Raw genomic sequence first — 18,550 nt, 5'->3', positions numbered from 1 at the left:
CACCCTCGAAGATGTAGAGAGATTATTCTTACTGCCAAGCATGGGGAGGTTGAATCTAATGGATTTGGAGTTGGATAGCGAAGAGGCTAAAATTGAAGAGAGACTTTATAAGGCATTTGGGGGTCGTGCGGCATCGCCCATTAGTCAAAGGGCCAGGTTTTCTTCATGGATTCTTGCATTTAAGAAACCTGGTAGTCATGCAATTGGGAGGGCTGCATTCTTGGCAATGTGGTTGAGTAAATGCATCTTTAGCTGCTACCTCGCTCAGTTCATTAAACCTTTCACTTTTCGTCTTGCTATAAAGCTTTCCCAAGGTATGTCCTTACTGTTAGGTGCTTTATTTTTAGGATACCTTTACTCGGAATTAGACCAACTTCATTACAATGAACTAGCTGGTTCTCCATACCATATTTTTGATTCTAGGGTAAGCATAGTGATGTTGCAGGCCTTTACTTGGGAGCGTTCAAGAAGTTACCTTAACATAGGAAAGAGCATAAGTGACATCGGTGACACTAAGAGGGTGATTTCAATTGGAATTCTTGATGGTGAGGAGAGATTTTTTGGGTTTACGCATGGCCTACCTTTATTGATAAAGTGGATGGCTTTAAAGGTATGGGGTTTGCTGGTAATTGGTTCATTAGATACTGCCTCTGATTTTATTTGGAAGCCTTATACTTATCATGCCGACGGGTTCTTTTCTCCTTCCCCATTTTCGTGTGCTAGGCCTGATTCTCAAATGTTTAACTTAGGGGATCGCAACAAGGTTTTGAATTTTCTGCTTATTACTTCCCCATTATCGATCCCTTGCCTCATAGTTCAGGTTTTAGCCTTGTGAAATACAATCCTCATAGAGTGTCACGCCAATTCAGGCTCGACTAGGATGTGCCTATAATTAATGATATAGAGTATGATATTCGAGAGGCAATGAGGCCTTTACTTCATGGTTCGGCTGTGGAATACTGGTATGAGAGGGAGGTGGATGTGTTGATCCCATGTAGGCGAAGGGAAGGTCGTGTTACCCAAAATATGTGTACCTACTAGCGAAAAGTAATGAACACCTTTGTTAACTTTGTTGCTAGTCGAGAGCATGAAAGGGTGACAATTGGCCCTCCAAGGAATGATATTCCTCCTAACCGGTGCTTGGTTTTGAATACCTGGGCTGTTTATTCATGGGCAGCCAGGCATAAAATAAGTTTCGCTAAATGGCATGCTAACCTTGATGGTTGGGTCGTTTATGGCAAAGACATTCCAAAAGAATGGAGCAAGCAAAACAGGACAGTGGAAGCCCCTGAACTTGAAATAGAGGAGCGTAAGACACCAAGTAACAGGGCTAAAAATGAAACTCCTTTGGCTGGGAGTGTTTCTAGGAGGACAAGGTCTAAGAAAGAGCATGATGTTGGCAGCAGTAAGAAAGATAAATCCAAGTCTCCGATGATTGTGCTGCATGATTCTCCTGTTAGGGATACAAGTCTTACCCTCTCTACTCCAGCGATACAGGCTGTCGGGCCTCAATTAGTGTCGACTATCGAGATTGCTCCTTTCTTGAGCCCAGATGTTGAGATAAGGACATATAGGAGAAAAACCACTGCTCATAGGGCGAAAGCTGTTAGACCTGATGTTGAGAGCTCCTCTAGAGAGATAAATTCTTAACCTTTAAACTCCTCTTCTTCTCTTCCCTTTTTTTTTAATATTTTATTATTGCTGTTATTATTATTTTTTTATTCTCATATTGGCATTTTTTTTGCTGTCAATTGCCCTATCAATCTAGTGACAGTGAGAGAACCCAATCTGAAGATCATGGAGGTGGCTTTATGGACACCACCATGGGTTCCAGTAACCTTCTACTACTTGCCTCCTTATCATCCTATGTTTCTGCTGCTGCTGATGGCATTTCTATCACAGGTAATGTTGCTGATTCCTTAATGGTTCATGCATAAATTGTGGAAATTGGTGAGGTTAGGGCTGTTGTTGACCCTTTGCCAGCACCTAGCGGTGTTGTTGATGCTAGTATAGTAGTTGAAAGAGAGACCGGTGTACCTCCGTTGGTCCTTAAGGAAGTTGTTGATGGTGGCGCAATTGGAGGGGGTGCCACTGATCTCTTGCTACCACCTAAAGGAGTTGCTGGTGTGGCCGGAGAAAGCATTATAAGTGAACCTACCATGCCCACATCTGACCTTGATCCTCCCAAGAGTAGAAAAACCACAGATACGGCTTCTGTTACCCATGCTTGAATAATATCTAAAGATTTATGTTGGGCTTGCCTTATAAAGAAAAACTTCCTTTTTTGTTTCTTTGGCAAATAGATTAACCCCGCCAATCTTGTCTAATAGTTGTGGAAGGAGAGCCATCAAGTGCTATGTTTTAGGGGGTTAATGTTCAAGATTTCATGGAGATGTTCAATCAAGAAAGGGAGAACAAAAAATCTGCCGAGGACTTCTATATACTTTCAGGAATCACAGTGAAATTTCAGTGGTTTAATGTACCCATTGAAGGTCTACCATTGCTAGAGAAAGTATTGTTAAAGCATCTAGATTTTATGTCTAGGTGCACATATAGTAATGCAGTGAGGAAGGTGATGTTCCAATCCTTTGTTGCGGTTTTGCTTGACATAGAACGCACACCCCTCAAGAGTTTCAACTTGCATAAAGCACTTGAGTGGAAAGATGTACTTAGTGAGTTACAATACATGAATTTTGATGTTAGGTTCATTCTTGATTGGCTCAAAACTACTGCTGCCTTATGCATCATTTGTGATGGTGAGATGAAGTTGGCTGAACTTGCGGTGAAGATTGCAAATTTAGAGAAAGAAATTACAGTGAAGTTAGCAGAACTATCCCTTCTGACCATTGTTATCAATACCGTTCCGTTCCAGCCAAAACGGTCGAAATTTTTCATGCTGGTATGCAAACCAGTACCCGAAACCCCCCCGGTTCCACCTTGGGTCTGATTTTGGGCAGTTTCGGTCCATTTTGGCCGTTCCGGTGAATTTCAGCCAATTTCGGCCTGTACGCAAATTTCGGCCAGTACAAGATTTGGAGTATTTAAAAAAAAAAAAAAAAAAAAAAAACTGTAAACGTCCAAACAACACTGTTTTGGACTTGACTAAAAGACCTAATCTTAGACCCTTTTTCTTTCATTCTTTCAATTTCACTTTCACTCTCAAATCCCTCACTCACTGCTGTTGTGCTCTGCTCACTGCCGTTGCTCAGTGTGCTCACTGCTAGTGCTAATCCTTCACCGTTGTGCTCTCTCAATCTCTCGACTCTCTTATACTCATTTGTCTCTGACTCTCTCACAGTCTCACTCTCTCGGATTGAACAACCAAATCAAGTATTCTTTCTCTACTCTCACTCTCTTAGATTCAAGCTACAGCCAAATCATAATTTTTTTTTTCTTATGATTTGTTTTGTGGTTAAGATTTAAGAACTTACTAAGATATTAGATATGTGATTTGTTTGTTAAGATATGTGATTGAACAAATTGGGTAAACTTCATAAATTTTACTCTCACTCTCTCAGATTCAAGCTTCAGCCAAACCGTGTTTAGTTTTTTTCTTAACTTGATTTGTTTGTCCATTAACTATATATGGCTGTTCATGCATTTGATTGAATTTCATTTCATTTCATTGAATAGTAAATTATGGCTCATCATAGTTCAGGGGATCCCGCATGGGCTCATGCCCGTGCAGGTACTTCCTCTGCTTCTGTGGCCTCTGCTCCTGCAAGTTCAGATGATCCCGCATGGGCTCATGCTCGTGTAGTGCCTAATGCAAAAAATAACACTATATCTTTGCATTGTAATAAGTTGATTAAAGGGGGTGGTATTACTAGACTTAAGTATCATCTTGTTGGGATTAGGGGTCAAGTTGAACCATGTAAAAAGGTTTCATCTGATATTAGGTTTCAAATGAAACAAATGATTGAAGACTTGAAAAAATCTAAACAAACTAAAAAGAGGATTCAATTAGAAATTGGGAACCCATATGATGTTGAGGAGGAGGAGGATGAGGTTAGGGTTGTTGAAAAGAGTCCCCATCAAACATTAGGTAAACAAAAATCTAGGGGAAAGGATGTTGACACTGTATGGGTCAAATAAGAGGAAAGAAGAAAATTAAGAGTTATTTTGCTCCTAGAACAACCCTTGGTGCTCAACCCTTTATAAGAAGTGCTTTGGCTACAAAAGTAATGATTGATAATGCAAAAATGAATGTGGCAAGATGGTGGTATCATTCTAATGTACCCTTTTATGCATCTCAGTCACACTATTATCAACCTATGATTGATTCCATTGCTGCTATTGGGTTGGGATTTAAGTTGCCTTCTTTTTATAAGTTGAGGGGACCCCTTTTGAAAAATGCTGTCCATGAAGTTAATGATTTTTTGTTAGATATAAAAAATGATTGGAAAGAATATGGCTGTTCACTGATGTCTGATGGGTGGAAAAATCAAAAGCAACAACCAATAATGAATTTTTTGGTGTATTGTCCAAGAGAAGCCATGTTCTTGAAATCTATTGACACTTCAGGCCTTACAAAGGATGCTTAAACTTTGTTTAATATATTTGATTCTGTTGTTCAAGAAATTGGTGTGGAATATATTGTGAAATTGATTACAGATAATGCTTTTGCCTAAAAAGAAGCTGGAAAAAAATTACAGCAGAAGTATGGTACTTTATTTTGGTCTCCTTGTGCAGCTCATTGCATAGACTTGATGTTGGAGAATATTGCTAATCCTAGGTGGTTCCCTCTTGTTGATGAAGCAATTAAGAAGGCAAAAAAGATAACAAATTTCATTTACAACCATGGAGTTGTTTTAGACTTGATGAGGCAAGATTTTACAAATGGAAGAGAGTTATGTCGTCTTGCAATTACAAGGTTTGCCACTAACTTCTTAAGTCTACAGAGCATGCTAAGGTTCAAAAAAGAGCTTAGACAAATGTTCACTTGTGATAAATGGCTTTCATGCTCCCATGCTAAGACTGCCGTTGGGAAGCAGATAAGTAAAATTGTTTTGGAAGATTATGCGTTTTGGTCTCAATGCAAGCACATAGTGAAAGTTAGTGAGCCTTTAGTTAGAGTACTTCATCTTGTTGATGGGGATGAGAAACTTGCTATGGGGTACTTGTATGAAGCAATGGACAAAGCAAAAGAGGAAATAAAAAGAAGGTTGAAGAACAAAGTTTCTTTGTATGGACATTATGTTAGAGTTATTGATACTAGATGGGACAAACAACTTCATAGTCCTCTGCATGCAGCAGATTGCTTTCTTAACCTTGCAATATACTTTAGGCCTTCATTTAAAAGGCAAAATGAAGTTCAAAGAGGGTTGCTAAGCACTCTAATGAGGTTTGTTCCCGATCCTGACATTCAAGACAAAATAAGTTCACAGCTTGATGAGTACAAAAAATCAATTGGTGACTTTAGCACATCACTAGCAATCCGCCAACAAGAGAGACTAAATCTAGGTAAACATTAATAATTTAATAGTATTTCCTTCAATATGTCTATTTATCCTTTATAGTTGTTATTGTAAGATTACATGAGCAATGCTTATTTTACATTTTTATTTGTTATTGTAGTTTCATGGTGGGAACAATTTGGACTTGGAGCTCCAGACTTACAATCATTTGCCATTCGTGTGCTAAGTCAATGTTGTAGTGCAACTGGTTGTGAGAGAAATTGGAGCACATTTGTATATGTTCACTCAAAGAAGAGAAATAGATTGGAACATAAACGAGTAAATGATTTGGTCTTTGTCCATTATAATTTGAGGCTTCGAGAAAGGTAAATTTATAATCATCACTCATATGTAAATGAAATGTACTTTCAAATAATTATAATTTATAAAATGTTACTAATGTTTAATATTTTCATTGGTAGGAACATTCAAAGGAATAAGTATGCAATGGATCGTATAGGCTTGGATAACATTGACTTGATGGGAGATTGGGTGGCTGAAGAACCTGCACTTCTTAATCCAGATGACATAAATTGGGATTGTCTTAATGAACCAGCAACCCTAGTGAATGTGGAAGAGGATGCTGAACTTGAAACTATTGATGTTGATGACGATGATGATGATGACAACAACAATGACCATGTCTTGACAAATCTTCCAATGGGTGCTAGTAGTTCTTGTGGGAGTTCTTTTGATGATGAATTTGATCCTTTTTTCATGGATGATGATGAGGAGGAGTAGTAATATTATGTTAAATTAATGTTAAATGTTTTTATTGTGTGATGTTATATTGATGTTTAAGACTTAAGACTTAAGACTAAGTGTATGTTAAATTGATGTTATGTTGATGTTTAAGACTTAAGTGTTAAGACTAAATGATTTGTATTATTTGATATTTAGTTATTTATTTATTAGAATTGACAATTTTATGTTCTACAAGAATATATATATATATATATATTATTTTTTAGGAACCCCGAAACACCCTGAAACGGTATGTCGAAATCGACCGGTACCGAAATATTCCATTCCACTGGGCAAACCGAAACGGGCTTCGAAACCGTATTAATAACTTTGCTTCTGACAAGTCAAAAGGATTCGATCATTCTGTCCTTACCCACCAGCGGTGGCTCCTCCTCCATGGAAACCCTTGGCGGCTTATTGGATTAGGCTACTCATGCTTTAGTTTTTTTTTTTTGGGGGGGGGGGGGGGGGGGGCAACTCTGTTGGGATGTAATTTGTATCTAACATGTTATTACATATTTTGAGACTCTTTAGTTATAAAGACTTCTTTCCTCTTTCTTTTTTGTAATTGGAGAAAAAAAGCTCTTTTAGGTGCTGTTACTATTCATGTATGCGAAATTGTTCAGCTATAGAAAAACTTATTTAGTTCTGATTTGTTCAGTTAAAAGTGTTGTTGTTATTTGTGCAAAAGCTCATTCAATTGTAGGTACCAATATCACATGTGAAAGAAAGACCAGTTAACTATGGACATTGTTTTGTAAAAGGTTCATGCCTAAAAGAAATTTTCTATATAAAAGGGGTTGTCCATTGCCACTTTTTTATGTGTGCACATGTTTTTCCTCACTGTTCATGTGAAGATATTGCAATGTTCATAGTAGAGGACACCTCTAACCGTAGCTGCTGTGCCCCTTTTTTTTTTTTTTTTTTTTTCTGCAAGAATGATTTTTTGAGTCAAAAGGGAAGGGAAAAAAAATGTTTTATGATAAAATAGTGTTTATTCATCTACGTATATGTATACACATGTATACTAACATATGTATATGCATTATTACCCTTTTCTTTTAGCCATTCACGTGTAAATATTGTACTTTTCATGGCAAAGGACACCTCCAGCCGTAGCTATTGTGTTCCTTTCTTTTTCTTTTTTTGAAAAAAAAAAAAAAAAAGACATTTGTTTCTTTTTTGAAGGAAAGAAAATAGAGTTTTCACTTATATATACGTACGTATATATATGTATGTATGTGTATTCATATGTGCATATATATATATATATATATATATTTTTTTTTTTCAAGAGAACAACTATTTTTTTTTAAAAAGAAAAAAAGAAAAACTCAGTACTTTTCAAAAACATGCTTGGTTATGGCAAAGGCGATGCTTACTTCTTTATTTAGTAGTAGATGTGATCTTACAAAGGAGTGGGAAAAGACCACACAGTACAAGCATGGTAGATTAAGCATAGTACAACTTAACTCATTTGTCATTAATAGGTTCCTACAAGGACTTCACCATCTACTGTAGCTAGACGATAGTAACTACTATCGTTGGCTTCCCTTACAAGGTATGGACCCTCCTAACCTGGGGCAAATTTATAAGGGGCAGAGAGGTTCCTTCTCAAATGATCTGCTGCCTTCAAAACCATTTGCCCATTAACAAAAGTTCTAGCCTTTATGACCTTGTTATAGGCATTAACCATCTACTGTTGGTACCACTGAATACAGCTAAGGGCCAAATTCCTTGCTTCCTCTAAGGTGCTACGATAGTAACTACTATCGTTGGCTTCCCTTACAAGGTATGGACCCTCCTAACCTGGGGAAAATTTATAGGGGGCAGAGAGGTTCCTTCTCACATGATCTGTTGCCTTCAAAACCATTTGCCCATTAACAAAAGTTCTAGCCTTTATGACCTTGTTATAGGCATTAACCATCTAATATTGGTACCACTGAATACAGCTAAGGGCCAAATTCCTTGCTTCCTTTAAGGTTTCAAGGTTGGAGACCTTACATTCTGCACAGGTGGCTACACTCATTTCAATTTCTTAACCATGAATCACCCTAGGGGTAGGAACTAATAGCTCCACCAATGATATAGCCTCGGTGCCATACACAAGAGAAAATGGTGAAAAACCAGTATTAGTCTTTGTTGAACTTCGGTAGGCCCATAGGGTTTCCAACTGTAATGACCCAAAGAAAAGCACTAGCCACATCTGCGTTATACCTTAAAAGGACTAGTCACAATTGAGACTCCTTGTAGTTGTTAATAAAGCCTAGATCTACCCAGTAACTACCCAATGTGGGAGTCATCACACAATCAATCAAATTAGGATATCACAATCTCCTCCACTTAAATTCCTAACGTCCTCATTAGGGCCCACTTTGTGAGGTAGTGCCTCTGAGTCCACATGGGATTATTGAGCCGGCTTTCATACCATATGTAATGACCCAAGGAAAAGCGCTAGCCACATCTGCGCTATACCTCAAAAGGACTAGTCATAATTGAGACTCCTTGTAGTTGTTAATAAAGCCTAGATCTACCCAGTAAATACCCGATGTGGGACTCATCACACAATCAATCAAATTGGGGTATCACAATCTCCCCCACTTAAATCCCTAATGCCCTCGTTAGGACCCACTTTGTGAGATAGTGCCTCTGAGCCCACATGGGATTACTGAGTTGGCTCTGATACCATATGTAATGACCCAAGGAAAAGTACTAGCCACATCTGTGCTATACCTAAAAAGAACTAGTCACAATTGAGACTCCTTGTAGTTGTTAATAAAGCCTAGATCTACCTAGTAAATACTCGATGTGGGACTCATCACACACCCACACATATCACACAATCAATTAAATTGGGGGAGCGTGATAATTGGTTCAGTTTGTGATGAATTCAGAGGACTGAATTCTTATAAGTGGAGGAGATTGTAATACCCAAAAAAAAAAAAAAAAAGTATTTAAAAGGAGGGGTATTTAAGTAACTTTATGTGGGACCAATTTTATAATTTATACTTATAGGGAGTTTTTAGAAAATAAGGTTGAAACCCTAACTATATATAAGCTTATTAAGTTTTGAGAGAGGATACTACCCAAATTACTCAAGTAGAAAAAGTTTTACTACACAATGGAGGTAAGAGCCTAAGAATCCCTTCTTGTCAAATCTAAGTTTTATTTAGAATTAAAGTTTTTTATTTATTAATATTTTGGCCAATAGTGAGACTATTTTTTTTTTTTTTTTTTTTAATTCCAATGAATATGATGATGTAAACAAAGAAGGAATTAGATCTATTTTCCCTGCCGGTGTTGCGTTAACTGTAAGTGCTACACAGGTTTACCGAATTGAATTTTGGTGAATAGCAAAAAGTTATGGTGTTGGCCGGTAGTGTGATAAATTACGGAGGTAAAATATATGTGTCAAATAGTATTTTTCTGTAAAAGCATGTTAGGAGCTTGATTCTGGTTTGATATAGTGCTTTTCTTAGTTTTTCCCTCATGCCAAAAGAGAACTATGGTTGGCGGCACTGGCAGGGAAGAAAAAAAATATACATTTATATATGTATATATGATAAATGGATTTACCACCTTGAGAAAGCAAAGCCAGCTCCTTTTCTTTATTATTATTATATTTGTTTATTTGGTTAGTTAAGGCGTAAAGGGGAAGCAGTAGGTCTGACTAAGTGATTGTATATACATATGTATATATATATATATATATATATATATATATATATATCAACTCACGAATATAATAATGGGTGATGTACTTTTGGCCCTTTCATGCCTATAGGTATGGTGTAACTATAGACTTGATTCCTAGGAACTATTAGTGACAGAAAATAAAGAGAGCAAAAATATTGAAAATTTACGTGGGATATTGGTGTGAGTGGATAGTGGGTAATTATTGGTTATTTTGAATAGTCTCTATTCTGGCTGGATACCGTTATAAGTTTCCTTGAATTATTTGATTATCGAGTATAGTGTTTGAAAATTGCCTAGGTGATATCTAAAGATTTTAGAGGAATTGTTAAGGAAAAGTTTCTTTTGGAATAGCTTTTGGAGATAAGTAATCTTATCCTAATTGGTTTTATTGTGCATATTTTAACTATTGAAAATTGTTTACAGATGTTACAATTTTATTTCTATTGTATTACTGATTTCAAGTAAAAAATTATCACAAATATATCTGATTACTGAATATATGATGTATCTTATTTAATTGTTTTTAGCTATACTGATTCAAAATAAAGAATAAGGAATTTTCACAAATAAATATGAGCATTGAATTTAAGAATTATTTTATCTTATTTTATTGCTATATTGATTTAAAGTAAGAATATAGAAATATCACAAATATATTTGAATATTGAATATATGATTATATATATACGTATTTGAATAAGATATATTTTTGTTAGAAACTATAATTTCATATATATGATTATGGATAATTTGACTATGAATTGATTCTGATACCCAAATCAATGGGAGTTATTCATTGGTACTTTGATACCCAAACCAATGGGGGTTGTTCATTGGTATTCTGATACCCAAACCAATGGGGTTATTCATTGTTACTCTGATACCCAACCAATGGGGGTTATTCATTGGTACTTTGATGCTCAATCACGGGGATATAGCGTGGTCATAGTCATAAGATTGTTAAGAATATAAATTACGTTTAAATATTTAACTATTTTGAGTCGTTAAAACTGTTTATGTATTTTTGGAACCTATTGTGAGTTATAGCTTTTGATATATGGAAAACTGACTACTTTCTAAACCATCTATGATATAATTGTAAGATTAAAGTATGTGATTGATTTGCAAAGTATTATTTTAAGATTATGAAACTTCTTTAGTTATTTTTGAAAACCCATAGTATATCATAACTTTTGAAGACTAATATTACATCATATTACTTTACAGATCTATTGCTTGATAGAACTTATTAGGATTTTAGTTACTTATTGAGTTGTCAACTTGTTAAGCTTCTAAGTGAGAATTAATGGTGGAATAGGGAATTTTAGGTGGTTGCTTCGAGGGAACCAGTCCTCCTTAGGATAGAGAAGAGATAGAGAGAAGAATTAAAGAATCAAAAAGAATGAAATTGATATTATTTCTATTATGAATCTGATGTACAAGATACAAGTCTTTTTATAGCTAATTCTAACCCCTCTGGCAGTTACTAACCTTCCTGGTAGTTACTAACCATTCTAACTAACTTTCCCCCCACCATATCCTAACTGTACAACAGCGTGTGTACCAGCTTACCTATACAACAGTAATCAATCCAATCAGCTTATTACTAACCCAATTACAATCTTTATACAGAGTCTTAACATACCCCTCCTCATTTAAAAGACCTTGCCCATAAGGTGAGGAAACCTGAGCTTCAACTAATACAATGATTCCCAAGTAGCATCCTCAAGTGTTGTGCCCAACCATTGTACTAGAACTTTAGTAATAGACATAGATCTCAAAGTCTTAGTTCTGGTTTGTAGAACAGCTACAGGTTCTAAAATAATTTGGCCTATCTCATCTAATGGTGGTAAAGTGGGAAATGGAGAGACTTACTATCCCAACTTCAGCTTCAAATAAAAGACATGAAAAACTGGATGTATCTTACTGTCACTAGGTAAATCCAACTTGTAGGCTACCTCCCCCACCCTTTGAAGCATGTGGAAGGGCCCATAAAACCTTAGAGATAACTTCCATTTACCCTTAGAAGCTAAAGACTTCTGCTTGTAAGGTTGCAACCTCAAAAACACCCAATCTTCCACTTGAAAAGACCTCCCAATTCTGTGTTTATCTGCAAAAAGCTTCATTCTCTCTTGAGCAGCCACTAGATTAGCTTTTAGTGTAGCCAAAATCTGCTGCCTCTGAGTAAGAAGAGAATCTACTGCTGCCACCCTTGAAGTTCCTAGAATGTAATCTTGAAGTTTAGGAGAAGGATAGCCATATAATGCCTTGAATGGAGTGAGTTTAATGGAAGTGTGAAAATTGGTATTAAACCAATACTCATCCAATGAAAACCAATCAGCCCATCTGTGAGGTCTATCTCCAACAAAGGATCTCAAGTATTGTTTTAGACTCTTGGTCACTATCTCAGTTTGGCCATCAGATTGAGGGTGATATGCAGTAGACATGACTAAATCAACTTCCTGCAACTTGAACAACTCAGACTAGAAATTTGAAGTAAAAGTGGCATCCCTGTCACTAACTATAAAGATTGGAAGATCATGTAATTTGAAAACATATTGCATATATAGCCCAGCAACTTTAGTAGCTGTATAAGGATGACTCAAGGGTATAAAATGGACATATTTGGTCAGTCTATCAACCACAACCAAGATAACTTCAAACCCTTGAGACTTTGGTAACCCCTCAACAAAATCACGACTCACATCAGACCATGGTTTAGTAGGAATGGCTAAAGGTTGTAACAAACCTGCAGGAGCAATAGTCTCAGCCTTTATTCTTTGACACACGTCACATTCCCTAATGAACTTCTTAAGGTCTGACTTCATGCCCTTCCAATAGAATTCCTGTTTAGCCATATGAAACTACCTAAGGAAACCAGAATGACCTACAACAGGGCTGCTATGAACATGAGCAAGAACTAAGGGCTTTAAGGAGCATTGGGAGCCCAAATAGAATCTGCCCTTGTATAAGAGAAAACCATTATGCATAGAGAAACCTTTTGGAGTGGCTACCCCTGAGTGCAAAGATTGAATCAATAGCATAATCTCTTCATCTTGATGATAGCTATCCATGAGCTTATCCAACCAAGTAGGATTTGGAAATGACAACAGCAAACAACAGCTAACTGAACCATGAGTAAGGTTTGCCTTATCCGTAAAAGGCTTCAAATCTAACTCCATCTGTCTTGAAAGAGCATCAACAACTCTAATCTCAATTCCCTTCTTATACTCTACAATAAAGACATAACCCAACAATTTAGTGATCTATTTCTGCTATACTGGGGCACCCACCCTCTACTCCAACAAAAATTTTAGGCTTTGATGATCAGTTCAAACAATAAAAGGACTTCCAAGCACATAGGGTCTCCACTTCTTCACTGCAGTAGCTAGTGCTAACAATTCCTTTTCATAAGTAGAAAAATACAGACTCTTACCCCTCAAAAGTTGGCTATGGAAAGCTATAGGTCTCATGTTTTGCATTAAGACAGCCCCCAATCCAACCCCTGATGCATTACACTCAATAATAAAGGGCTTGGTAAAATTTGATAAGGCTAGGATAGGAAGGTGAGAGACTGCCTCTTTCAATTGATTGAAGGCAGATTTAGCTACATCATTCCAGTGAAATGAGTCTTTTTTGAGTGACTCAGTTAGAGGTTGAGCAATGGAGCCATATCCTCTGATGAATTTTCTATTGTATTCAGTCAAGCCTAGAAATCCCCTCAAAGCCTTAACATTCTGGGGTCTTGGCCAATGCTGCATAGCAGCTGTCTTCTTTGGATCAACCTTGACACCTTCACCATAAATGACATGCCCCAGGTACTCCAGCTCAGAATAGCCAAAGACACATTTGGTTTTCTTAGCAAAGAGCTGATGTTTAAGAAGCACTTCTAGAACAGCTCTCAAATGAATTAAATTATCATGTAAGTTCTTGCTAAAGACTAAAATGTCATTAAAAAACACTAAAACAAAGTGGCTCAAGAATGTCTTGAAACATCATTCATTAAGGCGTGAAATGTAGAAGGTACATTGGTTAAACCAAAGGGCATAACCAAGAACTCATAATGACCCTCCTGAGTACGAAAAGCTGTTTTATGCATATCATCACCTTTCATTCTAATCTGGTGATAACTAGACCTTAGATCTAGTTTAGAAAAGATACTAGCCCCATGGAGTTCATCAAGCAATTCATCCACAACAGGAATAGGGAACTTATCTTTCACAATAGCCTTATTAAGAGACCTATAGTCTATGCACATTCGCCAACTACCATCTACCTTTCTAACTAACAAAACAAGTGATGAAAAAGGGCTTTGGCTAGGCCTAATTGAGCCTACTTCTAATAATTCCTTCACAATTTTTCAATCTCAAATTTCTGATAATAAGGGTACTTGTAGGGTCTTTCACAAATTGGTTGAACTCCTTCCTTGAGTGTAATGCCATGTTCATGACCTTTGATGGGTGGCAAACCAACTGGAACTTCAAACACAGCACCAAACTCATTTAGCAAATCTTGCAAAGTTGCTAGAAGCTGACCTGGAGCTGCTGTTGCCCCTAACTCAGGTGTGGTGATTTGCAAGATTAAACCCTTCTTGATGGGGTTTTTAAACATCTCCTCACTCCCCAAAATGGAAGACCCTGATGATAATAACCCTTGTAGCAGCACCAATTTCTGCAGGTACCAAAACTTCATAGTTATCAATTTGAAATCTCATGAAATTTCCCCCAAGGTGCTCAACCATTGAGTCCCTAACACCACATCATAGCCTCCCAAAGAAATAACATTCAAGTCAACAAAAAATTAATGACCTTGAATCCATAAGGACACACCAGGACAAACACTCTTAGTTTTTATCACAGCCCCATTAGCCACCTTCGCTTCCATCATTTAAGAAGTATCTATCTACAATTTCAGAGTCAACACCATAGAAAGATCAAGAAAATTATTGATAGGCCACAAACTGAATGACCCCTTGTGATAGAAATTAATTAATTAATTAGCCAAGTTATTAATTAATCAATTTATCATGCAAATGTGTGGTAGTACAAACAAATCACCAATAAACTAATAAAGCAGCGGAAAATAAATAACACAGTGATTTGTTTACAAATGGGGAAAACCTAACGACAAAAACTCCACCGGGTGATTTTCAGGTCACCACTCTTGGAACTCCACTATTATCACAACAAACGGTTACTAGTATAGGAATCCCAAGTACCTTACCAACCTACAGTTGAACCCTTACCCCAATACCCAATTGGACTTATTCTGTAGTGACAGTTCCCCTTTTAGAAGCACGACTCCCAAGTACGTGACTAACCAATTGTGCAGATCCTAGTATGCTACTTCAATCACCAACTAAAAGGTTGTTGGTTGGAAAGTTCTTTAGTTCATCCACACGATGAAGATCAATAAGATGCTTGGTCATAAAACCCTACGGTGCACATACACAGCAACTTCTTCAAGAGAAAGAGATGAACTAAGGCAAGAACTTCGTCTCCGGTCACAATTTACTTGAACAGAGTTTTCTCAAAGCTTGTGCAACTTGTGAACACTTTGACGGCCCTTAAACTGATCATTTTATATGTCTAGGGTTAGGAGAAAAGAAAGCCCAAAGACACATTCACGGATCTCAAGAAATTTAGATTGGAATTCTGAAAATCTTAAATCTCGATAGATATCAAGTGTCGAGCAGCTGTCAAGCAGGTGTTGAACACACCAAATGCAGAACAGCTTCCTTAAGCTCGATAGATGCAGTTGTCGAGTTTTAATAAATTTGCACTCTGAACTTGTTTTCTTAAACAGACTTGAAGGCTTCAATACTTGATCTAGAAACAAGGTTTCTTGAAGTATTTAAAGACATCCTAAATCTACCCAAATACAAGTAAAGTGCATTTTGTCAAAAGATAAGCCAATTACATAAAATCATGACATATGTTCTTAATATGTGAAACACATATGTCCTAACAATCTCTCCCTTGGGCAATCCGTGACAAAACCACAACAAACAAATGAACATATGAGAGAAGTCATAAATCACTCAACTCATATTCATTTGTTGAATACAATAAAATCTATCCTAACACAAACTCTTGAAAAACTTTGTAAGAAGAGAGTTTATGGCAAGTAGACTTTGACAACCTGTATTCCTGAAACACTTTTAAACAAAACTCATCAAGGCATTTTTGTGTGAAACAGAAATAATAGATTACATACAAGTACAAGAAACATGTGTATAAATGGAGAAAAGAAACAAAATATTAAGGGGTAGGTGAAAGAAAAACATACATCAATATAAAGAAAGAGATAAGTACAATGTATGTCTATAAATGGTCACAAGACTTCATATACAAGAGTAATGTATCTAAAAAGAAAGAAAAGAAAAGATAAATACTATCCTCACTACTTCCCTCAAAATGTATCAACACTCCCCCTAACAAAATGGTCCTATACTAACTCTTCTCCTAAGATGGACTACTCTCATACCAAAACTACTCCCCCTTTTTGTCACGAATGACAAAGGGTAAGAGTGTCAAGTAAACATCTCATCGGTAGAGCTAGCATCTCCACCAGCATCATCTAAAGCATCATCGTCATCACCATCATCATCATCCTCATCCTCAAAAGCAGAAGCCACGGGAAAAGGTGGTGAAAGAGTAGCCTCAGGAGCAAAACCACTCATGGACGCCTGTCGTCGTGCAATACGACCAACACGAACGTTCACCTGATACAACTCCATAGAAAGTGTATCGAGGCGAGCATCCATGCGCTACAGCTGTGCCATGATGTCTCCTAAAGATACATCGCCCGAAGAAGAAGGAGGAGCCGATGTGGATGGAGCTGAACGGGAGGAAGGAGCTGCTGAATCTAACTGTCGCTATCGAAACTAGGCCTCGCTACGTTTAACGGTAGAGTAATCTATGGCACACATGATGGTAACATGGTCGGAAGAGGGAAAAGGAATAGAAAAATGGTGTAGAATCCTCGTGATAGCAGAAGGAAAGATGAGCTCATCACGGGACGCCGAATCAAGATGAACATTTATAATAGACAAATTGAAATGAGAAGGGAAGTCTATGGTAAGATGCTCAAGAAGTGATAACAAAAATCGAGCATGAGGCTCTGTGATGGAGTTATAGTGAGAGAGGGGATGCAAACAAAAGTCATCACCATGTTCATGAATCTAGGACTTTTAGCAAAAGGTCGACATGGTGTAAACAGATGCTCACCCCAAGAAGAAGGGCGCTCACAGAAAGCAAACATGAGCTCATCCCTGGACACAGTCCTCAGACGCTCACAACTAGGATAGTCAAGAAACTCTATCCTAGGGACCCGAAGCACATCCGTAACAAGCTGCGGTGTGATAGGAATGCGCATACCTCGAACACAAGTGAAGAAAAGAGGTACTAACCGATCAATTCCATGCATGTTGGAGTAAAACTCTTGGATAAGCATGAGAGGACAGGTGACCGGGATGTTACACAGTGACTCCCATCCCCTACTGTGAATGACAGAGGGAAGGTCGGTGTTTGCAAAATTCGTCAAAATGACTTGGCATTCCGAATGAATACCTCGTCTAGAAAAGTTCTCCGAAAATTCCTTAAAGGCATCATCATCACGGAACCAGATATAAGATAGAGTAGGATCAGACGAAGAAGAAGCATCGGAATGAAGAGGGTTCCAGGCTGGAGTGGATTTACGTTTAGGTGCCATAGACACGACTAACGTAAACTAATAGAGAGGGAGAGAAAGAATGACAATCAAAAAAGTCCCAAGCCATTTCAAATATATCAAATATATTGAAAAGAAGTATGTATGCATGGGAAATGCATGAACATGTCACATGCAAAAGAAAATACATCATGGGCTCAGCCCAATCCAAACCTATCAGCACATAAACATATAGCACACATCTAAATGCATGGCAATACCATTATAATGCTAATGTGATGCAATGTATGAGGTTTTAAACACATTTAAGTGAAAACCCAACCCAAAATTTTAATGAAAGCTTATCAATTTTGAAAAACCCCAAAATTTTTTTAAAAAAAAACCCCTAAATCCTAGGTTTCAAAACATGAAATGCATGAATGAGAAAGGATTAGAAGCTTACCAAGTAAAGAAAAACTTGAAAAACCTTGAAGAATCCTTGAGAATCAAGATTGGAGTGAGATTTGAGTGTTTTAGGGAGAGAAACAAAGAAGTATTGAGAGAGAGAGATTGATGGAAATGAGAATCGGATCGCGCAAAGGCCTTATATAGGAAAGCCAGTAAATCTCAACAGATGCAGGTATCGAGAGGTATCGAGCAATCTGTCAAGGATGTGTCGAGGAAATACTCGTCGACAACTAAGGTGTCGAGGAGGTATCAAGGATCAACTCATCAGTATCAAGCACAGAAGCTCGATCGATCCACCAGGTATCGAAAAGTTATCGAGCATACAAACCCAATCTCGATCGATCCACCAGGTATTGAGGTGTAGGCGAGATTGCGATAAGAAAAAGCTTTAGGAAGCTTGACAGATAGGTAGCTATCGAGGAGGTGTCGAGCAAGCTTTTAAAACTACTTTTTCGAGATGTGAAAAACACAGACATGAATGCAATCCAGCATGCAACTCAACCAGCGATCCAATCAACATATTAAGCTTTCAAAAT

At 37.3% G+C, this 18,550-nt stretch overlaps 1 protein-coding gene across 1 annotated transcript; it reads left to right on the top strand.

The window, feature by feature from the left end:
• Positions 1-3,639: 3,639 nt before the first annotated feature.
• On the top strand, positions 3,640-6,335 carry LOC115970212. The gene is made up of 5 exons (XM_031089872.1): positions 3,640-4,045; positions 4,693-5,463; positions 5,578-5,782; positions 5,879-6,126; positions 6,313-6,335. Exons 1-5 carry the CDS (start codon positions 3,640-3,642, stop codon positions 6,333-6,335), a joined length of 1,653 nt encoding a protein of 550 aa, XP_030945732.1.
• Positions 6,336-18,550: the final 12,215 nt, after the last annotated feature.

This window comes from Quercus lobata, chromosome 12, assembly GCF_001633185.2.
Source record: "Quercus lobata isolate SW786 chromosome 12, ValleyOak3.0 Primary Assembly, whole genome shotgun sequence".
NCBI classification, from domain to species: Eukaryota; Viridiplantae; Streptophyta; class Magnoliopsida; order Fagales; family Fagaceae; genus Quercus; species Quercus lobata.
This window is presented reverse-complemented; position numbering and strand designations above follow the sequence as displayed.